Source organism: Gobio gobio (genome assembly GCF_949357685.1).
Source record: "Gobio gobio genome assembly, chromosome: 18".
Taxonomy (NCBI): Eukaryota; Metazoa; Chordata; class Actinopteri; order Cypriniformes; family Gobionidae; genus Gobio; species Gobio gobio.
Window position 1 is genome coordinate 43107279 of NC_137111.1, and position 26347 is coordinate 43133625.

Consider the following 26347-nt stretch of genomic DNA (forward strand, 5'->3'; position numbering starts at 1 on the left):
TGAACGTAACGCTTTTAATTACACGTTATGCATTTAACTCCCACATTTAAAACCAAGTAAATGCTTATAATGAGGCTTAAATGGACCAACAGTTAAAAAAAAGACATTATACATTATTAATAAAACACAGGCAGGCTTAGTGATTTTCAAAAACCAAATCTGTACTCACACTTATATTGTCATAAACACAGAGGGAGAACACACATTTGCATTCTTTTGTCATATTCTGGCCTCATCTGCTTTTCTGCACATAGTATGCTTTATTAGTATTGTTTTCTGAATTTGGTCTTTAAATATCACTTTCTTAATACAATAAGTGTTTTAGAATGTCCCCATCAGGGGAAACAGACGATTAGTCACGTAGGTTTAATGTTCGCTACGTCAGAATTTATTGGGCAAATGCGTTTCCATCTCCCATTATTCGCATGAACTATTTTCCACACAAGTCAAAAACCACCTCAAGTGAGCGTAAAAACGTTTTAGCGAATTAAGGGATTTTTTTTGTTTCCATCACTCGTTTTTTAAATATTTGGTCAACTTTTAAATGCATCATTATTCAAATTGCAAACAGATGGGGAGAGTCTCAGAATGAAAGAACAACAACTGGCAGTGCTACTGCATTTCTCTCTGAAATGATAGGAAATCAAATTAAACTGAATGTGGAGGATTTTTACTGTGACAAGATAATTGACCGGGCAATTTAAACGGTGACCAGATGCACGTAACCGAGCAAAAGAACGGTCCATTTTGACACGGTTATGACAAAGTAGTATGCCCCAAAGCTTCTGATACACACTCAAAAGTATGTACTTTAGGGCATATATACACACATGTAGGCAAATTGGGACACAACATAAGTCTATCCCTCACAGCCTCGTTTTCATCCGTGTTAGATTCAATATGGCATCTAACCTGACCTGAAGGGGACAGGCCCCCATAATTGGAAATGGCCAAATTGTCTCCCCAATATTTGATATTCTTGCTGCTGCTCTGATCACACACCTCTGTATTTATTGTTGGGATGACAACAAGTTATAGAAGTTATATTCTTAGTCTGATCTGCCTCAGCGGTCTAACAGTGCACATCACTGTGAGAATGATTGAGATGGCCAATCAAATTAAAGAAGGTGGGGTTTACTGTTCACTGAAGACGTGTGCAGAATGCACAATGCTTTTAGTTCCAATGGAGAGTGCGTGGTAAGATTAGCCTAGAAATCTAGACCCACCCAAATCTAATATGCAGCCAGGGTAGTCTAGCAACTCTCCGTTGGCTTGCGAGCTGGAAAAACAAAACTCTGGTCAAGCCAATCACATCGTGTTTAAAGTCGGTGGGCGGGCTTAACATAATGACGGCAGAGTTGCGGCGTTTCCACGTACTACTTGAAAACAAAGGAGCTGGCAAACAACGGTCTTTCGAATCGGATTTGGCCGTTACTCTGGAAGACTTGGAGTTAAGCTTTTCTTTGAGGAAAGAACAAAGAACGGCACTGAAGTCATTCTCTAAGAAAGGAAGATGTGTTCGGAGTTTTGCCGACCGGATACGGCAAAAGTTTAATCTAACAACTAGCTCCGCTTCACCTTCTTCGCTGCTCTGGCTGGTTGTAGCGCTATCCTATTGCGTGCAGAGGGAATTTAAAAGACAACCGTTTATCCCGCCCCTCGGATTGAGCCCTGCCAATGGTGTGTTCCCAGACCCAACATCTTGATGGCTTGTCATGCTATGGTAAGATGTAAGTAGCTACACATTTAATATTTGACAACTGTTTCATGATTGTAATGTTAAACAACCCACAGTAATATCCAGTGATGCAAACTACTGAACTTTATCAAGTTTTGTCGTTTTGAACTAAAACATGGTATCATGGACATTATTTGTGTATAACTGAAAGTGACGAGATTAGTGATACGAATAAGATTGCATTTGTGCATATTTTTAAATAAAATATCATTTGCAAATGGTTAAAATTGATTGGTTCATGCCTACAATTAGACCTAGAACTTATATAATCCCTTAAATATATTTTAATACTTTAATTATTTGATGGATAATTATTAAAATTGTCCCGCCCCCATAATGTACAAGGCATGGTTACGGCCTTGCTTAGGGTTAGAATTTTGGAAAATGTTGTCATGTTAAATTTTGGTGGCCAAAAACAAAAAGATCTCGGTTTCATTTGGTACACTTCAAACAAATGCTTTTCTTATTTAGTATTTTTTAAAATCGTAAAATCAATGCTTTTACTAGATAAGTAAAATGACAAGATAGTTTTTTTCTTGTTTTTCAAAATGAAGTGAGTTTTTGCTTAAAACAAGCTGAATTATCCGCCAATTGGGGTAAACATTTTTTTACCTTGTTTTGTCTTTTTTTTTTTTTAAATTATTTTTCTTACTTCAACTCCATTTTTTTTTTTTTTCATTTTTAATCTTGATTTAAGAATTTTTAGATATCTGGACTGGAATCAAGCAAAAAGCATTTTTGGCAGTGTACTGAAGCGGCACAGAAATTACACACTTTTCCTGAACTTTGAGATCTAACTACACAAGCATGCGATTTCAAAATAAATAGGAGCACAGAATCACTCACTATTATAAATAATAAACTGTGACTGTGATTCAACTTATTCAAAAACCCACAGAAAATTTACTGGAAAAGAAATTTTCTAAGGTAAAGGAGGCTCTCTCACTCCCCATTAAGTGCAGACTTGCAATCATTATCCACCACAAGAAATTATTCACATCCACCCTTACTAAAAAAAAAGCCAGGTATTTCTGACTGCAAATGAAAACCAGTGAGCTAAATGTGATTTTCATGGGGGAAGTTTCTCATGTCAAATCTCAAACTCATTTCTTTATTACAGAAGCATCAGATTTGGCCTTGAAGATCGTGATGAATAGCATCCATTAATGTCAATATCAATATTCCCAATCTGGAAAGTTTTAAACAGTTGCTTCCCACAGCTGGAATAAATATAATTATTACATGAGAGAAAAGCCACAGTGACTTTTGAGAACAGTGAAGGCACCAGGACACGCCGTCCGTCAAGTGCAACAGCAACCCAAGAGTCACAGATGATTGGAACAAAAGTAACGCAATCATGTTTATCAAGCACAAATCGGCCCACATAAATAAAAATCGGGGGCATGTCTTATCTATATTGACACGTATCATCTCCACTCAAGAGTTCGGAGCGCATTTGGTCTTTAGTGAAGGAAGCGGATGCTCATCTTTTGTTCGACGTCCACTTTTTCCAACACCTGAGGAACAAAAAGAGGCCTTTTAAAAGGAACAGTTCAAAAGAAATTTTGGCATCATTTAAAAATCACCTTCATCGTGCTATTCTGATTCTGTATTGTTTTCTTTCATCCGTGGAACACAAAAGGAAAACTCTAGGGTGGACTATCCCTTTAGAAGGTGCACAAATACTTTGAATGCTTTTTCCTTTTCAGGAATTACCTTCGTGAACTCATTGAATGAGATACACATGTCTCCATTAGTGTCAGCCTCCTGGATGGTTCTGTCTGCAATGCTTCCCAGCTGCTCATCAGAAATATTCACCCCCACCATCATTCTCAGCACCTGAAAAAACAAGTTTGAGTCTTATTTGGTTTGTTATGTGGCGTCCTCTAGAGGCTGAAAAGCAGACTGCAGTTCATTTTCCAAATGGCTATAAAATAAGGAAGGAATAAAAAAAGGTTCATACTGAATCCCTTGGATTTCTAATGTCAGAAACCGGAATAATTCAAATACAAATCATGACATTTACATGCCTATTCAGAGTTGAATAGGCAGTTACATTAAAGTAATACAAGCAGGATGAATACTACATATTAAAGGGGTGGTTGATTATGATTTCACTTTTTTAACTGTAGTTAGTGTGTAATGTTGCTGTTTGAGCATAAACAATATCTGCAAACTTACAATGCTCAAAGTGCAATGCAATAGGAGATATTTACTTTGACACAAATAGCTTTTTAAGGACTACAACAAACGGCTGGTAGGGACTACAACGAGCTTCGTGACATCACAAACCCTAAAATGTATATAAACCCTGCCCCGGTGAACACGCAACAAAGGCTATGTTGAGAAGAGGAAGAGTTGTAGAAGAGCACATTGGAGTCCCATCCGTCTTTTCACATTTATTCCAATACAGTACGTAGCACAAATGCAATAGCATGTCATAAAAGCAAGATGACAACATATCTTACAACAGTTCCCACACGAGCGATTTATAGATTATCATGACAGAATATGCTAATCAATGACTTGAAGATAGTAACTCCACATCAGCTACATAAATTCCTCAACTAACATTCATAAACGTCCTGTTGCATTCTACATGTTGTCACTTCTTTTTGAAGTCTCTCCGTCATTGTCCGACTCCAGTTTGAACATAAAAGGCTGAACAGTTTCGGACATTATCAGTGTGTGTCTGTGTGAGGTAATCGGAGTTGCTACGAGCTCTTGAAGCTCCGCCAGAGTCCTGCACGGGTCCGATTTTAAAAACCCGCACCCGCCCGTACCCGCAGTGCTTAAACCCGCATCTGACCCGTTTTCCGACAGCAGCACTAAATTAAAATCGCACCCGACCCGCTTAAAATAGAACCGACACCCGACCCGCACCCGCAATAAAATCAGTTTAGCATGTCACATTATAGACACACTTACAAAAATGTTTATTGCCAGCATACAGAAGTTATTACACGACCATTAACACAAGGACAACTTCTGCCGGGAGCTTAACGTGGCTTAATGTACTGTTATTAAGAGACCAAACTCAGTAAACATAATACTAATAACGTATACTATGTACAAAAAATCAGATGAGCCCAGAATATGAACGCAACGCGTATAATTACACGTTAAACGTTTTCCTACCGTAGAAAACCATTATAAAAAAAACACTTAACGTGGCTTAATGTACTAAGACAGTGTTATTAAGAGACCAAACTCTGGAAACATAACACAAATACTGTTCGATAGAACTGCTTGTGCTTGGTTTGTTACCACAGTTATCTGCGTGCTTCCTCAGCGATGAAGTTCCACATTTGCGTCTATCTTTTCTTAAACTCCTCATGATCCATCTCGACGACTGCATTCTGTGTGTCTTCTGTGAGGGCACGCGCGCGCCGCGCGGCCACAGATAAACTGATATGGATTTGAAATTTTTATCAACTTGGAATACAGGCAAGGCATAATTTTGTATATGCATATTTTTAGGAACACATCTACAATATACATGCATATATTGTTTATATATAGGCCTATATTCGTTTGCACGTGACTGTTTAAAACCTGTTTAGACCCGTGTTTCTCCCTTCTCCGACCCGACCCGCACCCGTATCCGACATACTAGGATGTTTTTCACCCGTTTCAGCAATATTCGCGGGTCACCCGTCGGGTACCCGCACCCGTGCAGGACTCTGAGCTCCGCCCTCTTCTTGAAAGGGGGCCGGGAGCAGCAGCTCATTTGCATTTAAAGGGACACACAAAACGACACGTTTTTGCTCACCCTCAAAAATTTTAACATACTATAAAAAATGATCTGTGGGGTATTTTGAGCTAAAACTTCACATGAACAATCTGGGGACAACAGAGAAATATTTAAAAAAATTTAAAAAGGGGCATTATAGGACCCCTTTAAATTGGTCACGAAGATCTCCAGCATTTTTAGCTTGATCTTAACTGTTTGTGCATCACATTTTAGTGTGGTTTGTTTTTGTCACATTGTAATGAAGGATATGACATTTAGGGACAGATTTACTAAATAGGACAAATTAATGAGAGAGAGCAAAAACAAAAAAGCACTAATGGGAGTGGAAAGCAATGTTCCCTCTAAGCTGCGCGCGTGCGCGGCCGCGCATAAAGAATAAAATGCCGTGCAGACGACAGACACAGACGCAAAATGTGGGGAGAAATCCATTTGATTGTAGTTTCAATGAGAAATAATTGCACTGCTCTGTTCCACTGCTATAGAGTTAGTATCGCTATCGTGTTAGAACCGGAGGATGCGGTTTACAGGTTTCATAGAAAGACAAAGATGTCACGTGTGAGCGCAGCAGTGAGTCGTGTTTGCGGTCCAAATAGCTCATAATGAGAGGCAACGAGAAAAGCAAAGACGTGGAATAACCTCATGTTTTAAAGAAGAGTGGCTTGATTAAGTGGTGGAAATAACAGATGATGGACACAGCACGGTAACAAAACAGACATTTACAGTTACACCCACCACAAGTGTAGCGTGCAAACTCTAAACACCAAATTAACACACATAGGTTTAAATAGATGTGTGTGGTTTGGGTTTCAGTGATGTTTAGATAACTATAGAAAAGTTCACATGTTCCCTTGAACATATTTAGCTATTATATCTATTTAATTACTTCAGTTTTAACAAATTGAAGCATTTAAAATGATATAATATACTATAAATACTTCCAGTGGTTTTTATATTATAGGCTATTATAATTCTATTAAAATTGACTGTACAAAAACACATTAAGAACCATCTCAGTGCAACCGCTTAATTATTTTCATATTATATTATATTCTATTATAAAGAATTGAACTGTCCTGGGGGAGATTTTAATAGTATTTCTTGGTAAAGAAGACTACAGTTAACAGCACTGTAAAATGTGCTTAATTTAGTTACTTCTGAATTAACCGTTTTTTATTTAATATATCACTAAGTTAAATCAATGGTTAAATAAAATAGAAATGGCACATTAAAGTTAAAAGTTATAACTGCATGATGAAACCACTTTTTTTGAGTTACAGGTAAATGTTTTTGCTCAGGTGACCAAAATGTCCGCCCAATAGAGAAAAGTTTTGCTCAGCGAGAAAAGAAATTAGAGGGAACATTGCCCTTAGTTACTGTTGATAGCAACATTAACTAAAGGGGGTGGGTCTGTCCGACAAGCCATGGCACTCTTACGCCACACATCATGCTCTACATCAGGGGTTTTCAAACTATATGTGCCAAGGACCACAAATATGAAGAACCTTTTATGAGGGACCCCCTTCCTAAAATCCATCTATATATTTTTATGTATGGAAAAAACAGGAAGTGTTGACATTATAAATACAACATATTGTTTCCAAACTTAAATTGCCTATACTTAATGTTGGATGTATAAACCTGAAGAAGAACATTTTCAATTAAAAATAATTTGTATTAGGGCTGTGCGATATTGAGGAAAAATGCGATATGCAATACCTTGTTAAATAATGCAATATTTTATATGCGATTCGATATTGCTTTAAGTGTGTAAAATCTATTTAAATTATATTTAAAAACTGAGAATTATACCATTTATGCGTTTCACATTCTTTCTGGGAAAAGAAAGGATCGCTACAACTTCTGAAAGTGACCAGCAGTGTTTTGGCAAAAATGTATGTCACAAATATTATTTTAACATCAATGTAAGCAAACAAAAAAATTAATGCCAATATTTAAATACCAAAAACTCTTTGCTTGACTTGGTAATATATAGTAACATCAACCTAAAACTTAACATCAAGAACTTCCAGGTAAACAAAGACACCTGAACTAGGGGTGGACGATTATTTTTGTTATTTTAATTTATCTTTGTTATTAAAAATAAGAACTAAAAACAGTAGTCTTCACATTAATTAAATATACACTGATACATAAGAAAGCTACAAAGGTTATTCAGCCAAGAGCACTGAGTGATTTTCTTTTCTTTTGTTGTTTGACAGACAGCGGCAGGTTTACTGTATTAGCAGGTTTACTGTATTTACTGTATTAGCAGGTTTACTGTATTTACTGTATTAACAGGTTTACTGTATTAGGAGGTTTACTGTATTTACTGTATTAGCAGGTTTACTGTATTAGCAGGTTTACTGTATTAGCAGGTTTACTGTATTTACTGTATTAGCAGGTTTACTGTATTAGCAGGTTTACTGTATTAGCAGGTTTACTGTATTAGCAGGTTTACTGTATTTACTGTATTAGCAGGTTTACTGTATTTACTGTATTAGCAGGTTTACTGTATTAACTGTATTAGCAGGTTTCTTTCCCCAACTGATATTGTTCACTTAAAGCATAACCAACAGTGTTTACATGAATACTCATCAAGACAGCCATTTTTGACATAACTGTGTGTATTTGACAGTTTGAGTGTGTAACAAGACACAACACAGAACTGAAGGGCTTGTGCGCACGTTTCGTTGTGTGTCAGAGACTGCAAGGAGTTGTTTTTTCGCAAGTTATTGAGTTTAATAACTCTTTTTAACGTCAAGCAAGTCACATAAGTAACAGTCGTGCCCAGTGTATTCTCTCTACTATATGCGTCGACCTAAAACGTACACTTTTTAAGTAGCCTATTAAAATCATTCAGATAGTGCGTGCCGTTGCATAATGCATATCGCGATATGTACATTTGCGATATTTTGAGAATTCCTATATAAATGTGCAGCCCTAATTTGTATTCACCATAAATGTATGCAAGCTGCTTACGTACTGCATTGAGAATACTACATTACAACCCCAGTGATAAAGTGGACTACACTCTAAAAAAAAAAAAAAGGTTCTATATGGCACCAAAAATGGTTCTTGGCTCGTAATCATAGGGGAACCTTTTTTAGTGCTATATAGAACCAATTTTGGTGCTTCAGCGGTTCTTCACCGGTTCTTTGACTAAGGTGCTATATAGCACCTCTGAAGAACCGCTGAAGAACCACTGAAGCACCAAAATTGGTTCTATATAGCACTAAAAAAGGTTCCCCTATGATTACGAGCCAAGAACCATTTTTGGTGCCATATAGAACCTTTTTTTTTCCAGTATATATAGTGAGAAAAACTCACTAGAAAGATACAAAGCAAACATATACAATTCTGGGAAGTATGTATACAGCAAGAAAGGAGAGAAACATTTAGAACTGTTTAAGAAAAGATAGACGCAAATGTGGAACTTCATCGCTGAGGAAGCACGCAGATAACTGTGGTAACAAAATGGTAGACTTTATCCATTTTTGCTTTGTCTTTTAATTCTCTGAAATTTTCTGGGGACCCCTTAGAACTTTCTGGGGACCCCTGGTTCAAACCCCAGTTCTACATCACGGAGCAGGACACTGACAATGCACAACAGAGCAGGTTATGTTTGGTGTGAAATAAGTCTCAGCTTTTAAATGGTGTCATTTTTTAAGAAATTCAAACAATGAATGCAGTTTTGTGGCTCTTTAATGTGTAGTGGTACGTGAACAGATCATCTCTTCATACTAGTTATAGCACAAAATAAACATGAATGAACAGATCAGAAGGCATGTTGTTTCAACCGTGGAAAAATGTCGATACACAACATTTTCAAGTTCAAGTCCACTGATGTTAATCTAATAAAAACTCTCTTGTCTGGTTTGTTTGATGGACAAAATGGCAAATTTAGCTTTATGATTGGTCCGCAATAGGGTGAAGACTACTGGTCTGAGAGTGGAAAAAGTTATGATAAAATAGAGTGTCAAATAGAGTGAAGGTTAACATTTTTTTTTATTTGGTAACACTTTAAAATAAGGTTGTATTAGTTAACATTAGTTAATCCGTTAGTTAACATGAACAACACCGCTGTTCAGCATTAGTTCATCTTTGTTAACGTTAGTTCATAAAAATCCAACTGTTCATGGTTTGTTGATGTTAGTTCACAGTGCATTAACTAATGTTAACAAGATTTTAATAAAACATTAGTAAATGTTGAAATTAACATTAACAAAGATAAATAAATGCTTTATAAGTGCAGTTCATTATTAGTTCATGATAACTAATTAACCTTATTGTAAAGTGTTACCAATTATTTAAATAAATAAATATTCCCTTAAACAGAAAGCAATAGAATAGGATGCATGTGCTTGTGCATTACACATGCTAATAATAATTAAGAAGCATTTCTTAGCTAAATTAACATTAAAGTGTTCAGTGCTTGCACAAAGTTTTATGCATTTTTAAGCATTGCATTTTGGAACACATCACAAACCACATCCCGCAGGTTTTTGTTTCTTTCAGATTTTCATGGCGAAATCCAGGTTAAAATATAAGAGTAGAAAAAACTAATTTATGTTAGTTTTATTTTCTCAAGTTCTACTTTTCATCTTTGATAATAGAAGTTAAAAAAATTAATTTAGCCCCCTGAACCGCACCCGAATGACCCTTTGAAATCCAGCTGGAATGACTAAGAGTTTTCCCTGTCAAACAGAGCATCTTCCGAGAATATGAATAGCTGGTTTCAGGTGACAAGGGCATGTGAGTCAGAGCTTCATTGTTCAGACGGTACAGAACGTTCTTTTGTTTCCCATGTCAGAGCCGAGTGCAGAGGCTTTCTGTTGTACGTCATTAAGCAAGATTCTCTTACCTGTAGAAGCTCGTCTCTAGAAATCTTGTCGTCTCTGTCGAGGTCGTATAACCGGAAAGCGACTGTGAAGAAATAAGAGAAAAATGGAAATATTATGAAAAGCAATAAAATTGCAACACAATATGGTCTACATGAACACACGCAAGGGAAGGTGGCAGAGATAAAGAGTAGCTGTGAACTAAAACCGGGTTCAGAGCATCGTTAAAAACTGTAATTAGGTTTAAGACCAGGATCAGTTCAAGCCCTTTGTTTTCTTTCGGGGGAAATGCCATTTTGCCTGCCTATAAATGCTTTGAAGATACTGAAGAAGTAGGACGGATTTTTCCGGTCTGAATTTGTATTTTCAAAAACGAATTTTAATGCTTCTTTTATATTATGTTTCACAAAAGGGAATTAGATAAGTTTTGCAATCATTCCTTATGTTGTGACTTTTTAAACCTTACAGCAAAAACAGCATTTGAGATGGTAAGTTCAACTTATTTTTGAGAATCATTTTAATTAAATTATTCTGCTACCTGATTCAGCGGTGTGTGTACAGTACATCACTCAAAGCATTTTAAAAAAAGTAAATGGAGGCCCTGCGAACGTTTCTCGTACGTTTGGAGTCTGTGAGATTTTTAAAAAATGGATTAGAAAGAAGAAAGCTGCATTTATTTGATCAAAAATACTGTACAATTGGTAAATATTGTGAAATATTTTTACAATTTAAAATAACTTTTCTATTTGAATATATTTTAAAATGTAATTTATTCCTGTGGTCAAAGCTGTATTTTCAGCATCATTATTCCAGTCTTCAGTGTCACATGATCCTTCATAAATCATTCTTAAATTTATGATAATAACATTTCTGATTATTACTGGTAAACAATATGATAGGTCTCCTGTAATGGTTCTTTTGGGGTGCGTCTCGCTCAGCTCCCTGGTTCAGTAGTCAGGGCACTGATCAGGGAGTCGGCCATTTTAAGGTCTTAATCGCAGAATCCTTCCAGTGCACTGAAACGTTAGCTCCCTAAAAAGTCCCACAATGCACCGCAAAAACCAGGGTGAATAAATGCTCACTATGTTCCCTTAATGGAAGTTCTGAAGCGTAAAACTTAAATCACGTGAGCCAACTCACCACACATAACTACAAACCATGTATGTTTTTAAAAATAGAAAGCATTATGTTATTATATTTCAGCATAAACCCATCGCTAGGCAGGTATTGAAGACAATCTAGCTAACATTTATAATTTTATTTAAGGCTGAAATGTTGCATGTATATATAAAAAGCTAATATTTATATTAATGTGCTTTAAATAACATTAACTGGAGTAATGTCAGAAAGATATCAGCTCTGCTGTCATTCATAAATACCAGTAATGATGTTGTACCATGAGGACGTTGTCGTCACCAGAAACCGAGTCATCAGCGTCCCAATGTGTAGTGAGCCAGCGTCTTTTACTGTCCTTACCAGTGCCCGAATTCGTGTACACGATATACTGATTCACAAGCTCGAGAGCTAGTGAACTAATTGAGACGCACCCTTGGGCTGAATCCGAAATGCCCCCAAATAAGGGAATTATTTGAAGGGACAGCCATTCGTAGTGGTGTCTGAAATCATAGTGGACGTTATTGATCCCACAATGCACCGCAATAACGAGTGTACAGCCGATGTACACACAACGGCTGCCGAATTCACCCACTCATTTTCATTCACTCCTTCAAGTGAACTGTAATAGTGGACTAACATAGGGAATAGTGAATGAAGGTTTAGGGGGCGATTTCAGATACAGCCTGGGTTTTTCCCAACTCTACAGTGCAAGTAATTACATCTACACCTGCAACTCATTTTGTACCTTACACACTCTGAATAAAGCAGAAGGCTGAAATGCATCAGTATGCAGTGTTTTTAAACTAATTTTAACGTTCTGTTGTGATTAGCCATGATGTAAATAAAGGCTTTTTTTGTACCGGAAGAAGTGCCTTGGACTCTTTTCTAAAGTATATGCTTGAAACCCAACCAAAGAGCACCTTCTGGGATTACTTCACAAGGTCCTTCCAGCTAGTAGCGTTCCAAGATATGAGAGATGTTTGGGTTGAACTTACAGAGGAGTTTGTTGGTCCTGCTGTTGAGCGGTTCTCCAGTATGGTCTTTGTTCTTCTCGTTGTCCTCCACGGGACGGAAGTGAGCCAGAGTCCTCATGAAGCCTCTAAAGTTCACCTGATCCTCACTGAGAGAGAGAGAGACACACACACACAACATTAAAACTTATATTTAGTTTACTAAGATCCACTCTAGGCGACTGATATCTGAATCTCTATAGGGCCAGACGTTGCTCCAGACAAGTTCCCTGATGCCATGAAAACTGTGGTCCTAATTTAGACTCGTGCTTTAAAATGGTTTTTACAGACATTCCCACAAGAAAGTTTCTTCATGCTTCAAGGAATTTGAGTCCATGGTAAGAATCAAACACTCGAAACCACATAAACCATGAAGAAACCAACAACCCATGGGACACCACCCACATGCTGTGTGTTTTGAGAGAGCAATGACATAAGCCGTGTTTCCACCACAGGAACTAGGAACTTTGGGGTGGTACTCTTTGTGTTTCGAACGCAGGAACCAGGGTCTAAATTAAGTTCGGGGTAAATATTTCCCCCTCCAAACGGCCCTGCTCCCGAGGTGGTACTTTTTCAAAGTTCGGGAACTTTCGAGGATGGGACTTGGGCGCTGAACATGCTGATCGGTTGAGCTCACGCAGCATTTTATTTCAACCGGCATTTTTAAAAGTCTTGCGAGGTTCGTTCGGCGTTCAGTAAATATCAGTCTTGCTCTTTCTGTCAGATGACGCACGTTCGTGTCAGCAATCTCACGGTCAATGTCCATACCTGATAATAACATTAAATCTAGCTTTACGAGCTTTCAGAATACGCTTTAGTATCAGTGCTCGTCTCTTCTCCTCTTTTCCGCCGTTTTGTTAATTACCTCTTTATTAAACCAATACATAACTACCAAAAGCAACGCTGCTCCTTGTTATTGTTGAGGACAGTATCGCGCAAAAATGATTCCTGTCCATTGCTGACTGGGAGGAACAGCCGCGCGCAGTCCTACATCACCGGACTAATTTGCCTAATCCTCCCAGTACATTAGACCGCTGTGGAAACGCAGACAGTAGCAGATCTGGGGGAAAAAAGTTCCTGTAAAAAAAGTCCCTGGTACAAATTGTTCCGGGTAATTTCGGTGGAAACGCAGCTATAGTTTGAAGAAGTTTACTAAACATGTTGTATCACACAGTAACATAATCTAACAAAAACACTGATAAACTAATATGGAAATTATATCCTCTGAGAAATCCAAATGAATGAGATGAAACTGGTCAAGAATTTACCCTCAAAGCCAAACTAGAAAATATATATACACATCATACTTTTTAACTTTCAGTTCTTTAAAGTATCCTTAAAAACGTAGGTTTCCACAAAAATATTAAGTAGTACAACTGAAGACTGGAATAATGATGCTGAAAATTCAGCTTTGCATCAGAGGAATAAATTACATTTTAAAATATATTCAAATAGAAAACGGTTATTTTAAATTGTAATAATATTTCACAGTATTTCTGTCTTTACTGTATTTTTGATCAAATGAATGAAATGTATTTACATATATATGTATATATACACATACATATCATATATAATTAAAACTCCTTTGTCATAAAAATATCAATGCAATTTTTTTTTAAATAATTTAAACAATTAATCATTTCACTTTAAGTGAAATGTGGACACCCTTTATTCACTTTTATATTACCCATATTATCTTTCTTTTCCATTTACTTATATTTGGTTGTTTTCTTTGACTTATATACCTTGTTGTTCTTTGAAAAAGCATTAACAAATACAAAGTATACTATACTATTGCAATAACAGGTCTATCTTATATTTCAAAATGTCTTCTGAGATGTTACTTACCCCTCTGGGAAGAAGGCATTAATTATCCTATCACCAAGAGGATTTATGGCCAACTCGGGAATCCTCTGGAAGTCTTCTCGGCTGAGAGAGAGAGAGAGAGAGAGAGAGCGAGAGAGAGAGTTATTGTGTGTCAGAGGTGTAAAGAGTATCTGAAAACCACGCTTAAGTAAAAGTATAGATACCTTGAAGCGGAAATTATTCTATTACAAGTTACAAGTCACCAGGTCCAATATCACTCGAGTTAAGTCTAAAGTATCTGATTTTAACAGTATTTTACTCGTACTGAATGTAGGCTCAAAGATGCACTATATATATATATATATATAAAGTATATAGTCCTCAACACTTTTAGGCCCTGTTTACACATGGTATTAAGATGCGTTTTGGACAATCGGATCAAGCTCAAATGCTCAAAAAGGGCATAAGTAAACCAGTATCCCTTAAAAAAGGCCTCTTCAAAATAACAGGTAAATAAAATTAAATAGTCATAGAAAGTCTGCTTGCACTGGACATGCTGGTTTCGGCCTCATCACGTCCTCATCTCATATGAAACACCTGGGATTCAGCAACTACCTGCTAATGCACTCACATTTGTGTAAAGTAGCCTTTTCAACAGGTTTGGGTGAGTAAGGGCAAAACGCACTACTTTCAATGTCCACCAGATGGCGATATTGTTTCTTTTGTAACAAAAAGAAACTGCTGCAGAAAAAGTTAGGTGCTATCAAGCATAGATATACATAATAAAGGCTAGATGTCTTACGGCGGAGTCTCTAATAGAGCCCTGCATTTCTCCCGGCATATTTTCCCGTCATACCTCAAACGCGGGCTGGGCTTCGGGCCTTTTTAGGCTTCTCCTTCATTTTATATTTTAGACATTCAATAATTGAAAGAAACAATGAGATGTGCTGCGCTGGTGGAAAAAACATGAGACCATGATATCGCGAGTCCGCAACTGTCAAGACTGACTCGCACAGTGTTTAGAGGACGGCGCTATGCAACACACATCGCCAAAAAAGCAAGCCAACACGCAAACTGCCACAAGTGAAACTGAAAATAAGCTAAGTCTTAGATGCTCAAAAACACAACCATCTTCATTAAAACTAATGAGACTAAAACTCTTACCAGTGTTTAGGTCGCTCGTTCTCATAATGCGGTCTTTGATGTTGAAATGAGCTGATGAATAAAATGCTCAAAGCGGTTGCTTTCGTTGACATGAACTCTGTTAAATGTGCATATAGCGCGGGAAATGAAGATCGGATTTATATTCATTTGGCGGAGAGGTGTAAGGTAAGACAACCAGCATTAAATTTTTTTTACATTTTTATTTGTTTAGATTGTGTAGCCCATTTCGTTTGCTCACGCCGTTGCAATCTGCCTGCCTCATCTTGTCAAAAATGCCTTTTTACTGTGATGGTGGTGATAGTAGGCTAAACGTTTAAACGATGCTTTAAGTGTTTTATATGGATTTTATAAGCAAGACAAGTAAAGTGTTGATTTGAGAGGCTAAAGCGTTGGGTTAACTCACTGTCGGCCGCTGGCCGCTTGGTCGTCACTTTAAAGAACAAAAACTTTAATTTAACAAAAAAAAAAAATGCTTCAAAAAAATTTCTAAATTAACTTAATAAAGAAACAAAACAAAATAGAACTACTTTGACATTAAAGCTACACTGTAACTTTTTTAGTTTATTCTTAGCTAAAAACACAGTTCTTTCAAAAATATATGTGCTCATTAATGTATATTTACTTCTTTTAAGTAATAAAGTATTCTCGTAAGTTTATAATATGCCATTGAAAATACATACGGGTGAGGGGTTCGAATGCGGGTCGCCATGTTGCCCCTCCATCTTGAAAGTACATTAGCCAAAGAGGGACATACCTTTTCGCGTTTTAACACTCGATGGCACCCAATGTGGTGTGGTGATGTCGACACGAATGTGGACGAGGTCGAACTGGAAGCCATGTTAATCTTGGACTAAATCGGCCACCGTAGGAGTTAAAACCAAATCGTAATTGAGAAGAACAGAAACTAATATTCTCTGGATGGTCATATACCTTTTAACCGCTAGATGGGGGAAAATATCACACAGTGTAGCTTTACTGAACTATTTTAATGGCTGCAACTAATGTGTAAGAGGGAGGATAAAAATAAAAAAAAAACCACAGGCTCCAGTCGGACTCGGGCTGATCATTTTGATGAGCTGTCGGACACGGGCCAGGCTAGGGCCTCAGCGTCTCGGGCCAGGGCCGGGCTAGGGCCTCAGCGTCTCGGGCCAGGGCCGGGCTAGGGCCTCAGCGCCTCGGGCCAGGGCCGGGCTAGGGCCTCAGCGCCTCGGGCCAGGGCCGGGCTAGGGCCTCAGCGCCTCGGGCCAGGGCCGGGCTAGGGCCTCAGCGCCTCTGGCCAGGGCCGGGCTAGGGCCTCAGTGTCTCGGGCCAGGGCCGGGCTAGGGCCTCAGCGTCTCGGGCCAGGGCCGGGCCTTGCACAGGCAAGCTTTCTGGCGGGCTCTGTGGTAGCTGATGTAAGGTGAGTGACCTGTACGAACACTCTTATCTCGCTGAAATCTTGACGAACTTACAAATGGTTTAGTTTCTTACAAACATTATTAACGTGGCTATAATTCTGGATGCTTGAACAAATGATGAATAATTATTAATAAGTATGCAGTGTCATAACTACATCTCAGATGTTTATAACAAACAAAACAGTTTGAAAATCGATAGAAAATTGAGCAAGTTATGGTTATTTAAAAAGTACATGCGCCATTAAAACACAATGTTACGAGTGAGCGAGCTGACTGTGACAAAATGGCCGCCAGGTGCGGACGTCGAACTCCATTGGCCAGCAGCGCGGACGAGACATCTAGCCTTTATTATGTATATCTATGCTATCAAGCGGCAACCTGTCTTGAAGCCAACATGGAAGTGACTGCAATTCATCGACTGGCCGCTAGAGACAGGCTCCAAAAGGGAGTCAAATTTGTATCTCCCCCATGTTAAAATTCCCAACTTTACAGCAGAAAAAAAACATGTTTACAGCCTGGTACAAAAAGTGGTTTTAGTCTATACGGCTAATTTTGTCCTTCATGACAACTGTGAGGGGGGTGATTTTTTTTATTTATAACTCATCCTTTTAAATTATATTAAACCTTAAAATTCTGCATAATTAAGGGTGTGGCCACTTGAGTGACAGGTAGATTGCCACTATGGTCGAGCTAGGCGGGCGTGGTTTCAGGCACCTCAGCTCCACCAATGTCCCGCCTCTTTGCCCATTTTCAGTTATCCAGGAGTGACGTGCTGCCATAATGGCAAAAGCCGGCACCGCTCTTCGGAAACCTACGGGTGCTGTCATGGACACTACCTCCATCTTTTTTTACAGGCTATGTGTGCTATACAATATATAACAAGGGCTGCGTCCAAAAACGTTGCCTCACTGCCTTATCAGGCAATGACTTTGTAGGCAGCGTTTGAGCTTGATTTAATGATCTACAGCAAAACAGAGAGAGCTTTGGTGATAACCAAGCAAAAATTTAAATACTACAATACATTTACCACTAGAAATGACATCAGAAGTGGAAACTTTCAGACGCCATCTGTATTTTTTAGCTCAACTGTCACAGAATTGAAAGCACAGGATTGTGAGATATCAAAGGCAGCACATATGCTGCCTTTAAAAATCGATCAGATGAAGGTCTCTCAGGAGACAAGAAGTGAAGCTATTGGTTTCGGATGTGCACTGACACCTTGGAATGTATCCTCCGAAAGAAGTAGCTTTCGGATGCAGCAAAGTAATTGCATTACTTATTACTAATGTATTGGAGTACATTATATATACTTAAAAAGACACTTAAATACATCAACTAATTAAATTTACTCAAATGCTTTACACCACTGTAGCGTGTAAATGCGCTTCGGGTGAGTTTCAGGTTTTACAAACTGATGGAAACGAGTCGGGTGTAACGTTACTGTATTCAGAAGTTTTCCTGTAATGAAATAACATGAGAAACCATCCTTTTTTTAATAATAAAATGACAGTTCTTCTGAAAATGTCATTACTTGAACAGATTTGCTATAACAACGGCTGTTTTTAAGCATTTTTTCTCCTGGTGAAGAGTAAATCTGCTGAAACATTTGATATGGCTTGATTGTTTTCAGGCTTGTTATTTTGAGCCAGTGAGTATTATTCAGCACGAACATGTCTCTGTGCTCTTGGGTTGACATTGGACCAAGTAATGTGTATAAAGCTGTACTTCACAGGACAGCCCAACCCTAATTCTGTGAAAATGGGACTCGTTAAAAGGATACTTTGACGTCTACCCTTTTATTGTTCACCTGATACGAGTAATAATAATGCGATTACTGTGCAGAGTCAGTCAGCGTAATTAAAACCGTAATCCCATTACAAATTATGAAAAAACAGTTTAGTAACATATCATTTGTGGGAGTAACCTTCTCGGGCATAAGGAAAGTGGCCGCGGCGGTGACCTCCACACTCACAGGACACACACACCTCACCGCCCTGATTTCAGAGGCTATTTATTGTTCAAACACAAGTGTCCGTTCCTCTAATCTCAGTCTGACGGATGTTTGGGGTGACAACAAATACAGCAGGTCATCAACATGGTTGTGTGCTGCTCTTGGGATTTTTTTTATACTAATGTTTGTTGAAGTAACCATCATGTCAGCAGGTTTTAAACCACAGAGGATGTTGCCATTTAAAACAAACAATTTTAACAAGAACAACCTGTGACTTCAGTATATTTGGTCAACAGAATGAGTTTCGTTTCTTACGGCATGTCACCAAAATCATTCAAATGCGTCACAAGTGTCAGTTTTCAAAGGAAAAGTTGAATTTGGCTTATTATACAACACCGTTCAAAAGCTTGGGGCCAGTATGATTGTGTTAATGTTTCTGAAAGAAGTTTCGTGTTCACCAAAGTTGCATTTATTTGATCAAAAATACAGTAAAAACAGTAATAGTGTGTATATTTTCTATTTGTAATTTATTCTTGTGATACAAAGCTGAATTTTACTCCCGTCTTCAGTGTCACATGATCCTTCAGAAATCATTCTAATATGCGGATTTGCTGCTCAAGAAACATTATTATTATCAATGTTGAAAACAGTTGTGCAGGAATCTTTGATAGATAGAAAGTTTCGAAAGAACATTATAAATGCCTTTACTGTCACTTCTAAAGTATTTATCCATTCCTTACTGAATTTCTTTAAAAAAAAAAAAAAACTTACTGACCCCAAACGTTTGAACGGTAGTGTACTTTGGTTTTTATTTGTGACCCCAAAAACAGTCATAAGGGTCAATGTCTGTTAGGATAGGACAATATTTGGCTGAGATGCAGCTATTTGAAAATCTGGAATCTGAGGGTGCAAAAGAAATTCTAAATATTGAGAAAATCGTCTTTAAAAGATGTCCAAATGAAGTTCTTAGCAATGCACATTACTAGTACTAATAATACATTTTATATATATTTACGGTAGGAATTTTGCAAAATATCTTCATGGAACATGATCTTTACTTAATATCCTAATGATTTTTGGCATAAAAGAATAATTTTGATTATAATTTTGACCCATACAATCAATGTTCCCTCTAATTTCTTTTCTCGCTGAGCAAAACTTTTCTCTATTGGGCGGACATTTTGGTCACCTGAGCAAAAACATTCTTTACCTGTACAGCATATGTAAACTCACAAAAAAAATGGATGCAGTTATAACTTTTAACTTGAATGTGCTATTTCTATTTTATTTAACCATTGATGTAACTTAGTGATATATTAAATAAAAAAATAAGTTAATTCAGAAGTAACTAAATTAAGCACATTTTACAGTGCTGTTAACTGTAGTCTTCTTTACCAAGAAATACTAATAAAATCTCCCCCAGGACAGTTCAATTCTTTATAATAGAATATAATATAATATGAAAATAATTAAGCGGTTGCACTGAGATGGTTCTTAATGTGTTTTTGTACAGTCATTTATTGGCACCAGGCAGCATTAAACCATCTATATTAAATGTTTGTTCATTGTTTATGAATTTCCAAGATTTTCTATATCAGGGGTTTTCAAACGTTTTAATGGGAAGGATCCCTAAACAATCCCCTTGTGAGATCAATTCTTTATTACACTTGCACTATAATACAATTATAATAGCCTATAATATAATATAAAAACTAATGGAAGTATTTATAGTATATTATATCAGTTTAAAAGCTTCAATTTATTAAAAAAAACTAACTGAAGTAATTAAATAGATCTAATAGCTAAATATGTTCAAGGGAACATGTAAACTCTTCTATAGTTATCTAAACATCACTGAAACCCAAACCACACACATCTATTTAAACTGATGTGTGTTACTTTGGTGTTTAGAGTTTGCAATTATTTCTCTTTGAAACTACAATCAAATGGATTTCTCCCCACATTTCGCGTCTGTGTCTGTCGTCTGCACGGCATTTTATTCTTCCTGCGCGGCATCACAAGTGCGCGGCTTAGAGGGAACATTGTATACAATGTATTGTTGGCTATTGCCACAAATATACCTGTGTGACTTATAACTGTTTTTGTGGTCCAGGGTCATATTTTGTTATTTTGTCAATTTGAATATAATTGTACATATTACACTTTAACCCTCTGGTGACGGTCAAAATTGATAAATTATATTCAGAACTATATTTTAGTTTGATGTTTTATTAATTGTTTTGTATTTTAGGGGATTTTATGGTACTTATATTACATGATATATTATATTTATGGAATTGTTAATCAAAATTGAAATTTTAAAAAGTTAGAAGTTTAAATGTATTATGAATATAAATGCATTATATGAATAAATGCCAATTATGAATAATTGGAATTATATATATATATATATATTCCAAAACATGCTTTACTCTAAAACTGTGAGAAAATCAAAACAAGTTGTATCCCAAATTTGAGGATGATATGTCAAAAAATGAGCTTTTCTGTAAGATTTTGTTTGGGCGCAGTACCCAGTGCTTCAACTAGATGAAATTCGCTTCCCATTCATTTTCAATGCGGTCATTTTTGACTTTTTTCTCCCAGGACCATTTAACCTTTTCAAATCATGTCCATGTCCATGTCTTGTTTTTTTGCATTCACAATCACATAGCAAGTGCCCAAACATTTACCAAATTATGTAAAATTCCGATGAAGTAAAAATAAAAATAAAAAACTAAACGTATCGAAAATGACCGAAAAGCACCAGAGGGTTAATTAGAAATGGTACCAATTCATTTTTTAGTAATGTTCATTTGTCAAACACATAACAATAAAACATACTGCAATACTTTGTGCTATAAATGCACTATTACTGCTATATTTACCAGTACACAACCAGCTCAACAGCTTGCTTTCTATACCGTCTCATCTTCCTTATAACCTTTCACTGATAATAATCATAGTGTGTACAGAGGTCACTCCGGACACATAGGACATTATGCAAACGACTACGGCAATGTCACGCAAGGAAATGTGTGCTTCATTACTGTCCTTGACCTCGCTCTTTAACAAGGAATATTTACAAGAAAAGTCATATTTTTAGCAGTGTAATAGGAAAAGTCTTTCCTCATAGTCAAAACTCAAACAGAGACATTCCTTAACATATTAACTTGCAGAGCCCGAGGCTGGAGTGAACGTTAAATTAAAAGCGAGTGAGCATATATATCAGAACTGCTTGTGTAATACCGGTTTCCTCATGGGCCTAAGGTGTTGCAACATCACATGGTTAAAGTTCAGTATTACTCATGTAATTCATGCGTCTCGTACCTGAGCGCTCCGTTCTCTCCTTTATCGAGACTGTGGAAGCGGCTGTAGAGGCGAGTGATCTGACTGTGGGAGACTGTAACACACAAATGAAGTCTGTTAAGAACAGTGAACATTCAAGTCACAGATGTGATCATCAGACTGACAGTACGGTTTAAGGCTTATCTGAATGGCCTAACATACTAGAGATTTATCAAACTAGACAACATAATGAGCGTCTTATATCTCAGGGAAGTTATCAACAACTTGAGATCAATCTAGACAGGTCACAGGGGAAAATTAAAGACTTCAATTTAAGGAATATATTGAAGGGAACCCAACACACAATATATTCTCTAAATGGAAATGCCTAGAGAGAAACATAAGAAGCTGTATTACCAATGCTTCAGAGTTTGAAAACACAACTTCCAACAGATATCCAGTACTTTTAATGCATTTTACTGAATACCTCAGCTCTCAACCACTAACATAACCTTTACTGTATCTTCAAATCGCGTTCTTTCTCAGTATTTGCCTTGTTTGCCAGTGTAATTGTCTAAATATTCTTAAGCAAGATACATTTACTGGAGTTACAAATGACATAAAATATGAAGTCTTGTTTTCAGTGATATTGATGAAAATGAAGGGAGTTTATGATTCAAACAAGAACAAATTATTGCCAATTTTTGTGTTAATTCAAAGGGAAGTTTTCCTAACTTATTGACAGAGCATTAACTCATTTTGTTAATTTTCCATTTTCCAATTGCATCTTAAGTAAATGCATCAAATATGTTTAGATAGACTATCTGTACCGAAAAACGGCAAAAATACTGAAGGCGTCCTTCATTTTTTTGCATGCAACATTTAAATGCCAAAACTATGATTTAAGACTTTTTGCTCTGATTTCATTTGTGTAAGGGAAGACTTTAAAACACACAGAAACCTTTTATATAAATAAAAATGACAAAATATCTAATGTCTTGCAATCTAATAAATAAAATAAATTTGTTTACAGGATATTACAGATTTTGTAATTTGCATATAGTTTGATTTTTGATGTACTGAAGTGAACTTTTTCTTCAACTAAAAATTTATCTCATTCATCAAAACTGGTAAATTAATCCAAAAAAAGGGACCGTAAAAATTACTTTAAATACCAGCTCTACATACTGTTCATTATCTCAACCAACTTCATGAGGTTTTATATATTAGACACTTATTGGGTGTATTTCCTTCACTTAAAAACTAATACATTTAGCAACAACAACTAAAAAGTTTGTAAAGATATTCAATTCATACATAAACTTGGACATCTGTTCACCAGAATAAAGCAGCTTTGGATTGGTAGCTGGAAATCACTACACAAATAAACTGTTGTTAAGACGGTAAAGCCGCTTTCTGACCACATCAGTGGAACATCTTTCACAACAACCCTTTGATCAATGAAGTAAATGAATGCAGAACAACCCCACATGATGAGTGAAATCACACAGGATACAGAAGCACAAGTTCAGCCAAGAGTTAAAACTCAATCACATAAAGAGAACCAGTGTGAAATGCTGGATTCTTCCCTTTAGGCTTTGACAGCAGAGGAAGAGAGCGGGAAAACAGACAATAACAAGGAGAGTCCTTCATGTGGCTTTACAGGAATGTAGTAAAAACACATACAAATGGCTGTTAATATTTCATAGTTTTAATGGCCTTTGGAAACATTTAAAAAGCCTGCAGACCCTTTGAGTTTGGTTTGTGTGGTCTGCAAAATAAACATAAAGCTCTCATATATAGCTCTCCACTAACGTATAAACCATATCCCCAGACTATTTCTAGATCTTGTGGGGGTGGACGTCTCTCCCTGTGGTTCATCCGTACCGAAGGCCGAAGCACCGAGACGGCAGAGATCAGAAAACGCTACTTTTCCTGGCCAAGCAAATCACACCAACGATCACATAACATTTTGCAGCTGCACAGGTGTAAACAGTGTTAGTAAAATCTAAATATTTGCATCAGGTCAGTGCAGATTAAACCCTGATCCAGACGTCACTTCTTCCTGATGTCTGGTCTCCAGAAGGGAACTGGCACCATGACTGAGCCTGTTTTCTCCCAAGGTTTATTTTTCTCCATTAGGCAAAAATGAAAATTAGAACTTTATAAAGTAAAGTTTCGGCCGATCGCCTTCCGTATTCAATTTATGGAAAAAGTGTTGAAAGTGCCCCTGCAGTCGGAAGGCGATCGGCCGAAACTTTACTTTATAAAGTTTTAAATATGAATATTTTTCTTACACAAACGCATCGACTCGCTTCAGAAGGCCTTTATTAACCCCCCCGGAGCCACGTGGAGCACGTTATTCGACTGACAGATGCATTTTTTATGGACTTCAAAAACAGAGCAACAATTACTGCCATTATAAAGCTTGGATTAGCCTGGACTTTTTTAATATAACTCTGATTTTATTCATCTGAAAGAAGAATGTCATATACACAGGGGCGCCGCTAGCAATTTTGGGCCCTATGAAAGAATATGATGTTGGGCCCTCTACCACACCAACCTAGCTATCCAATGTTTTTGTCTGCAATTTAATAATACTGACCAATTAAGCTCCGCTCGCTCAACCCAGAATGCCCCAATTGGCTGATGAAACATTGATTAAAATTAAGATACAATTTATACAAAACAAGACTTAATGAAGTGGTCACAATCATGTCTGATCAACTCCATTCATCTCATGCTGTTCACTTTTCATAATCGACATAGATTGACAGATTGACAACATAGACATAAAAAAACAACATTATATTTAAACATAAATATAAAAATAAATACATTAATGGCTGCAACAATTATAGCACAGAGAATTTTCATGTCGGAGTGGGATTTGAGTGAACGTTGTTTTGTTGTGAGCGGTTCATGAGTGGAGCGTTTTGCTGGATTTTGCCGGAAATGCCATAATTTTTTTATATTTGTAACTCTTTGGTAGATTATACATTTATAATACATTACTACTAGTGCTGTTACTACTAATAAAACCGATCTCTGGGGGCCCCAAAAGTGTGTGGGCCCTTAGAATCGTCCTAACTTTCCCCCCCCCTTAGCGGCGCACCTAGGATGACTTGAGGGTGAGTAAATAATGGGCTAATGTTCATTTTTGGGTGAACTATCCGGATTATTCAACACTTAATTTATAATTTATGCAGTGAAGAATGGGGATGTGCTGGAAACTTTACAGAGTGCTGGACTCTTGCATTGTCAATACAAGATATTGACCAAACATTGAAGTTATTTCTTAATGGAAATAACAACACAACATTTATTTCCATCACGGCAATAAAGATCCAATCACAGTCTCTTAAGCATTTGCCTATTTAAATCCAAACAGCGATTTTTTTGGCCAGGTAGTGTATACATGTACTGCAGTATTTGACACAAACACACCAGCAGCTTCTGAAAATGAGAGATATTCATCTGTTGCCCCTCTATATGCACACACACACCCCACTCATATCACGACAGACACACACACCAGATCATCTGGCCCATAGAAGAGCAGGGGTCACCCAGTCAGTTTAATTCAGTGCTTCTGCTCATGAAACCTCTACTAGGCTGATGACTTGAATTAGGTTTGATATACAGGTAGTTGAAGCATAACATGTTGTGAGACAGTTTTCTTCACCAAAACAAATATTTTGTGTAAAAATTATAATATTAGGTCCCCCTGTAGACTTTCTAGTTTTAAAATACATTTAGCATACTGCAGAACTAAAAGGTATAGCTATATATTACACCACAAGACATTAAATACTTCCCAAAAGTATGAGAAGTCAACTAACTGTTACCCATTGACCTATTACATCAAATCATGTGTCATCTTCACCATCAGAACTCTCCAGCCATGTCTATATAAACACGGATAATACACACAAAGCTAATACTCACATCCAGTTTCTTTCTTGATTTCTTCAATGTCCTCTTCTCTGAGTAATGATGAAGCTCTGGAGCCCATGACTGCTGTTTCTACTGAAGATCAGCTCGAGCTAGCACATGAAATTCACTCCTTATCACTAAACTCAGAGCTGTAGAAAGCTGTCCGGTGAACAGTCAGCCTCCGCGACTCTCTGTCCGGCGTAATTACGCGCTTGCTTCTTAATTACAACGGGATCAGGCGCGATCCAAATCAAATCCAGTAGAAAAGGGGTAGAGTTTAAGAGGCTAAGCTAAAGGCAGAGTCGGAGTGGCTCTCCGTGACGTCAGCAAATGCCGATTCGGTGTTTGT

General features: G+C 37.2%; 1 protein-coding gene across 1 annotated transcript; it reads right to left on the bottom strand.

Annotated features, from left to right (window-relative positions):
• chp1 (calcineurin-like EF-hand protein 1) lies at positions 1–26338 on the bottom strand. Its single transcript, XM_079843327.1, has 7 exons — positions 26011–26338; positions 22105–22177; positions 14308–14388; positions 12442–12566; positions 10354–10415; positions 3455–3577; positions 1–3255 (listed from the first exon to the last, which is right to left on the bottom strand). Exons 1-7 carry the CDS (start codon positions 26075–26077, stop codon positions 3202–3204), a joined length of 585 nt encoding a protein of 194 aa, XP_079699453.1. The 5' UTR covers positions 26078–26338; the 3' UTR covers positions 1–3201.
• Positions 26339–26347: the final 9 nt, after the last annotated feature.

Coding starts and splice junctions, on each gene's coding strand:
- chp1 (XM_079843327.1), bottom strand. CDS start 26,077: ATGGGCTCCAGAGCTTCATCATTACTCAGAGAAGAGGACATTGAAGAA. Junction 12,567..14,307: donor AATGCCTTCTTCCCAGAGGG/GTAAGTAACATC, acceptor TCTCTCTCTCAG/TGAGGATCAGGTGAACTTTA. Junction 10,416..12,441: donor CAGGACCAACAAACTCCTCT/GTAAGTTCAACC, acceptor ATTTCTTCACAG/TCGCTTTCCGGTTATACGAC.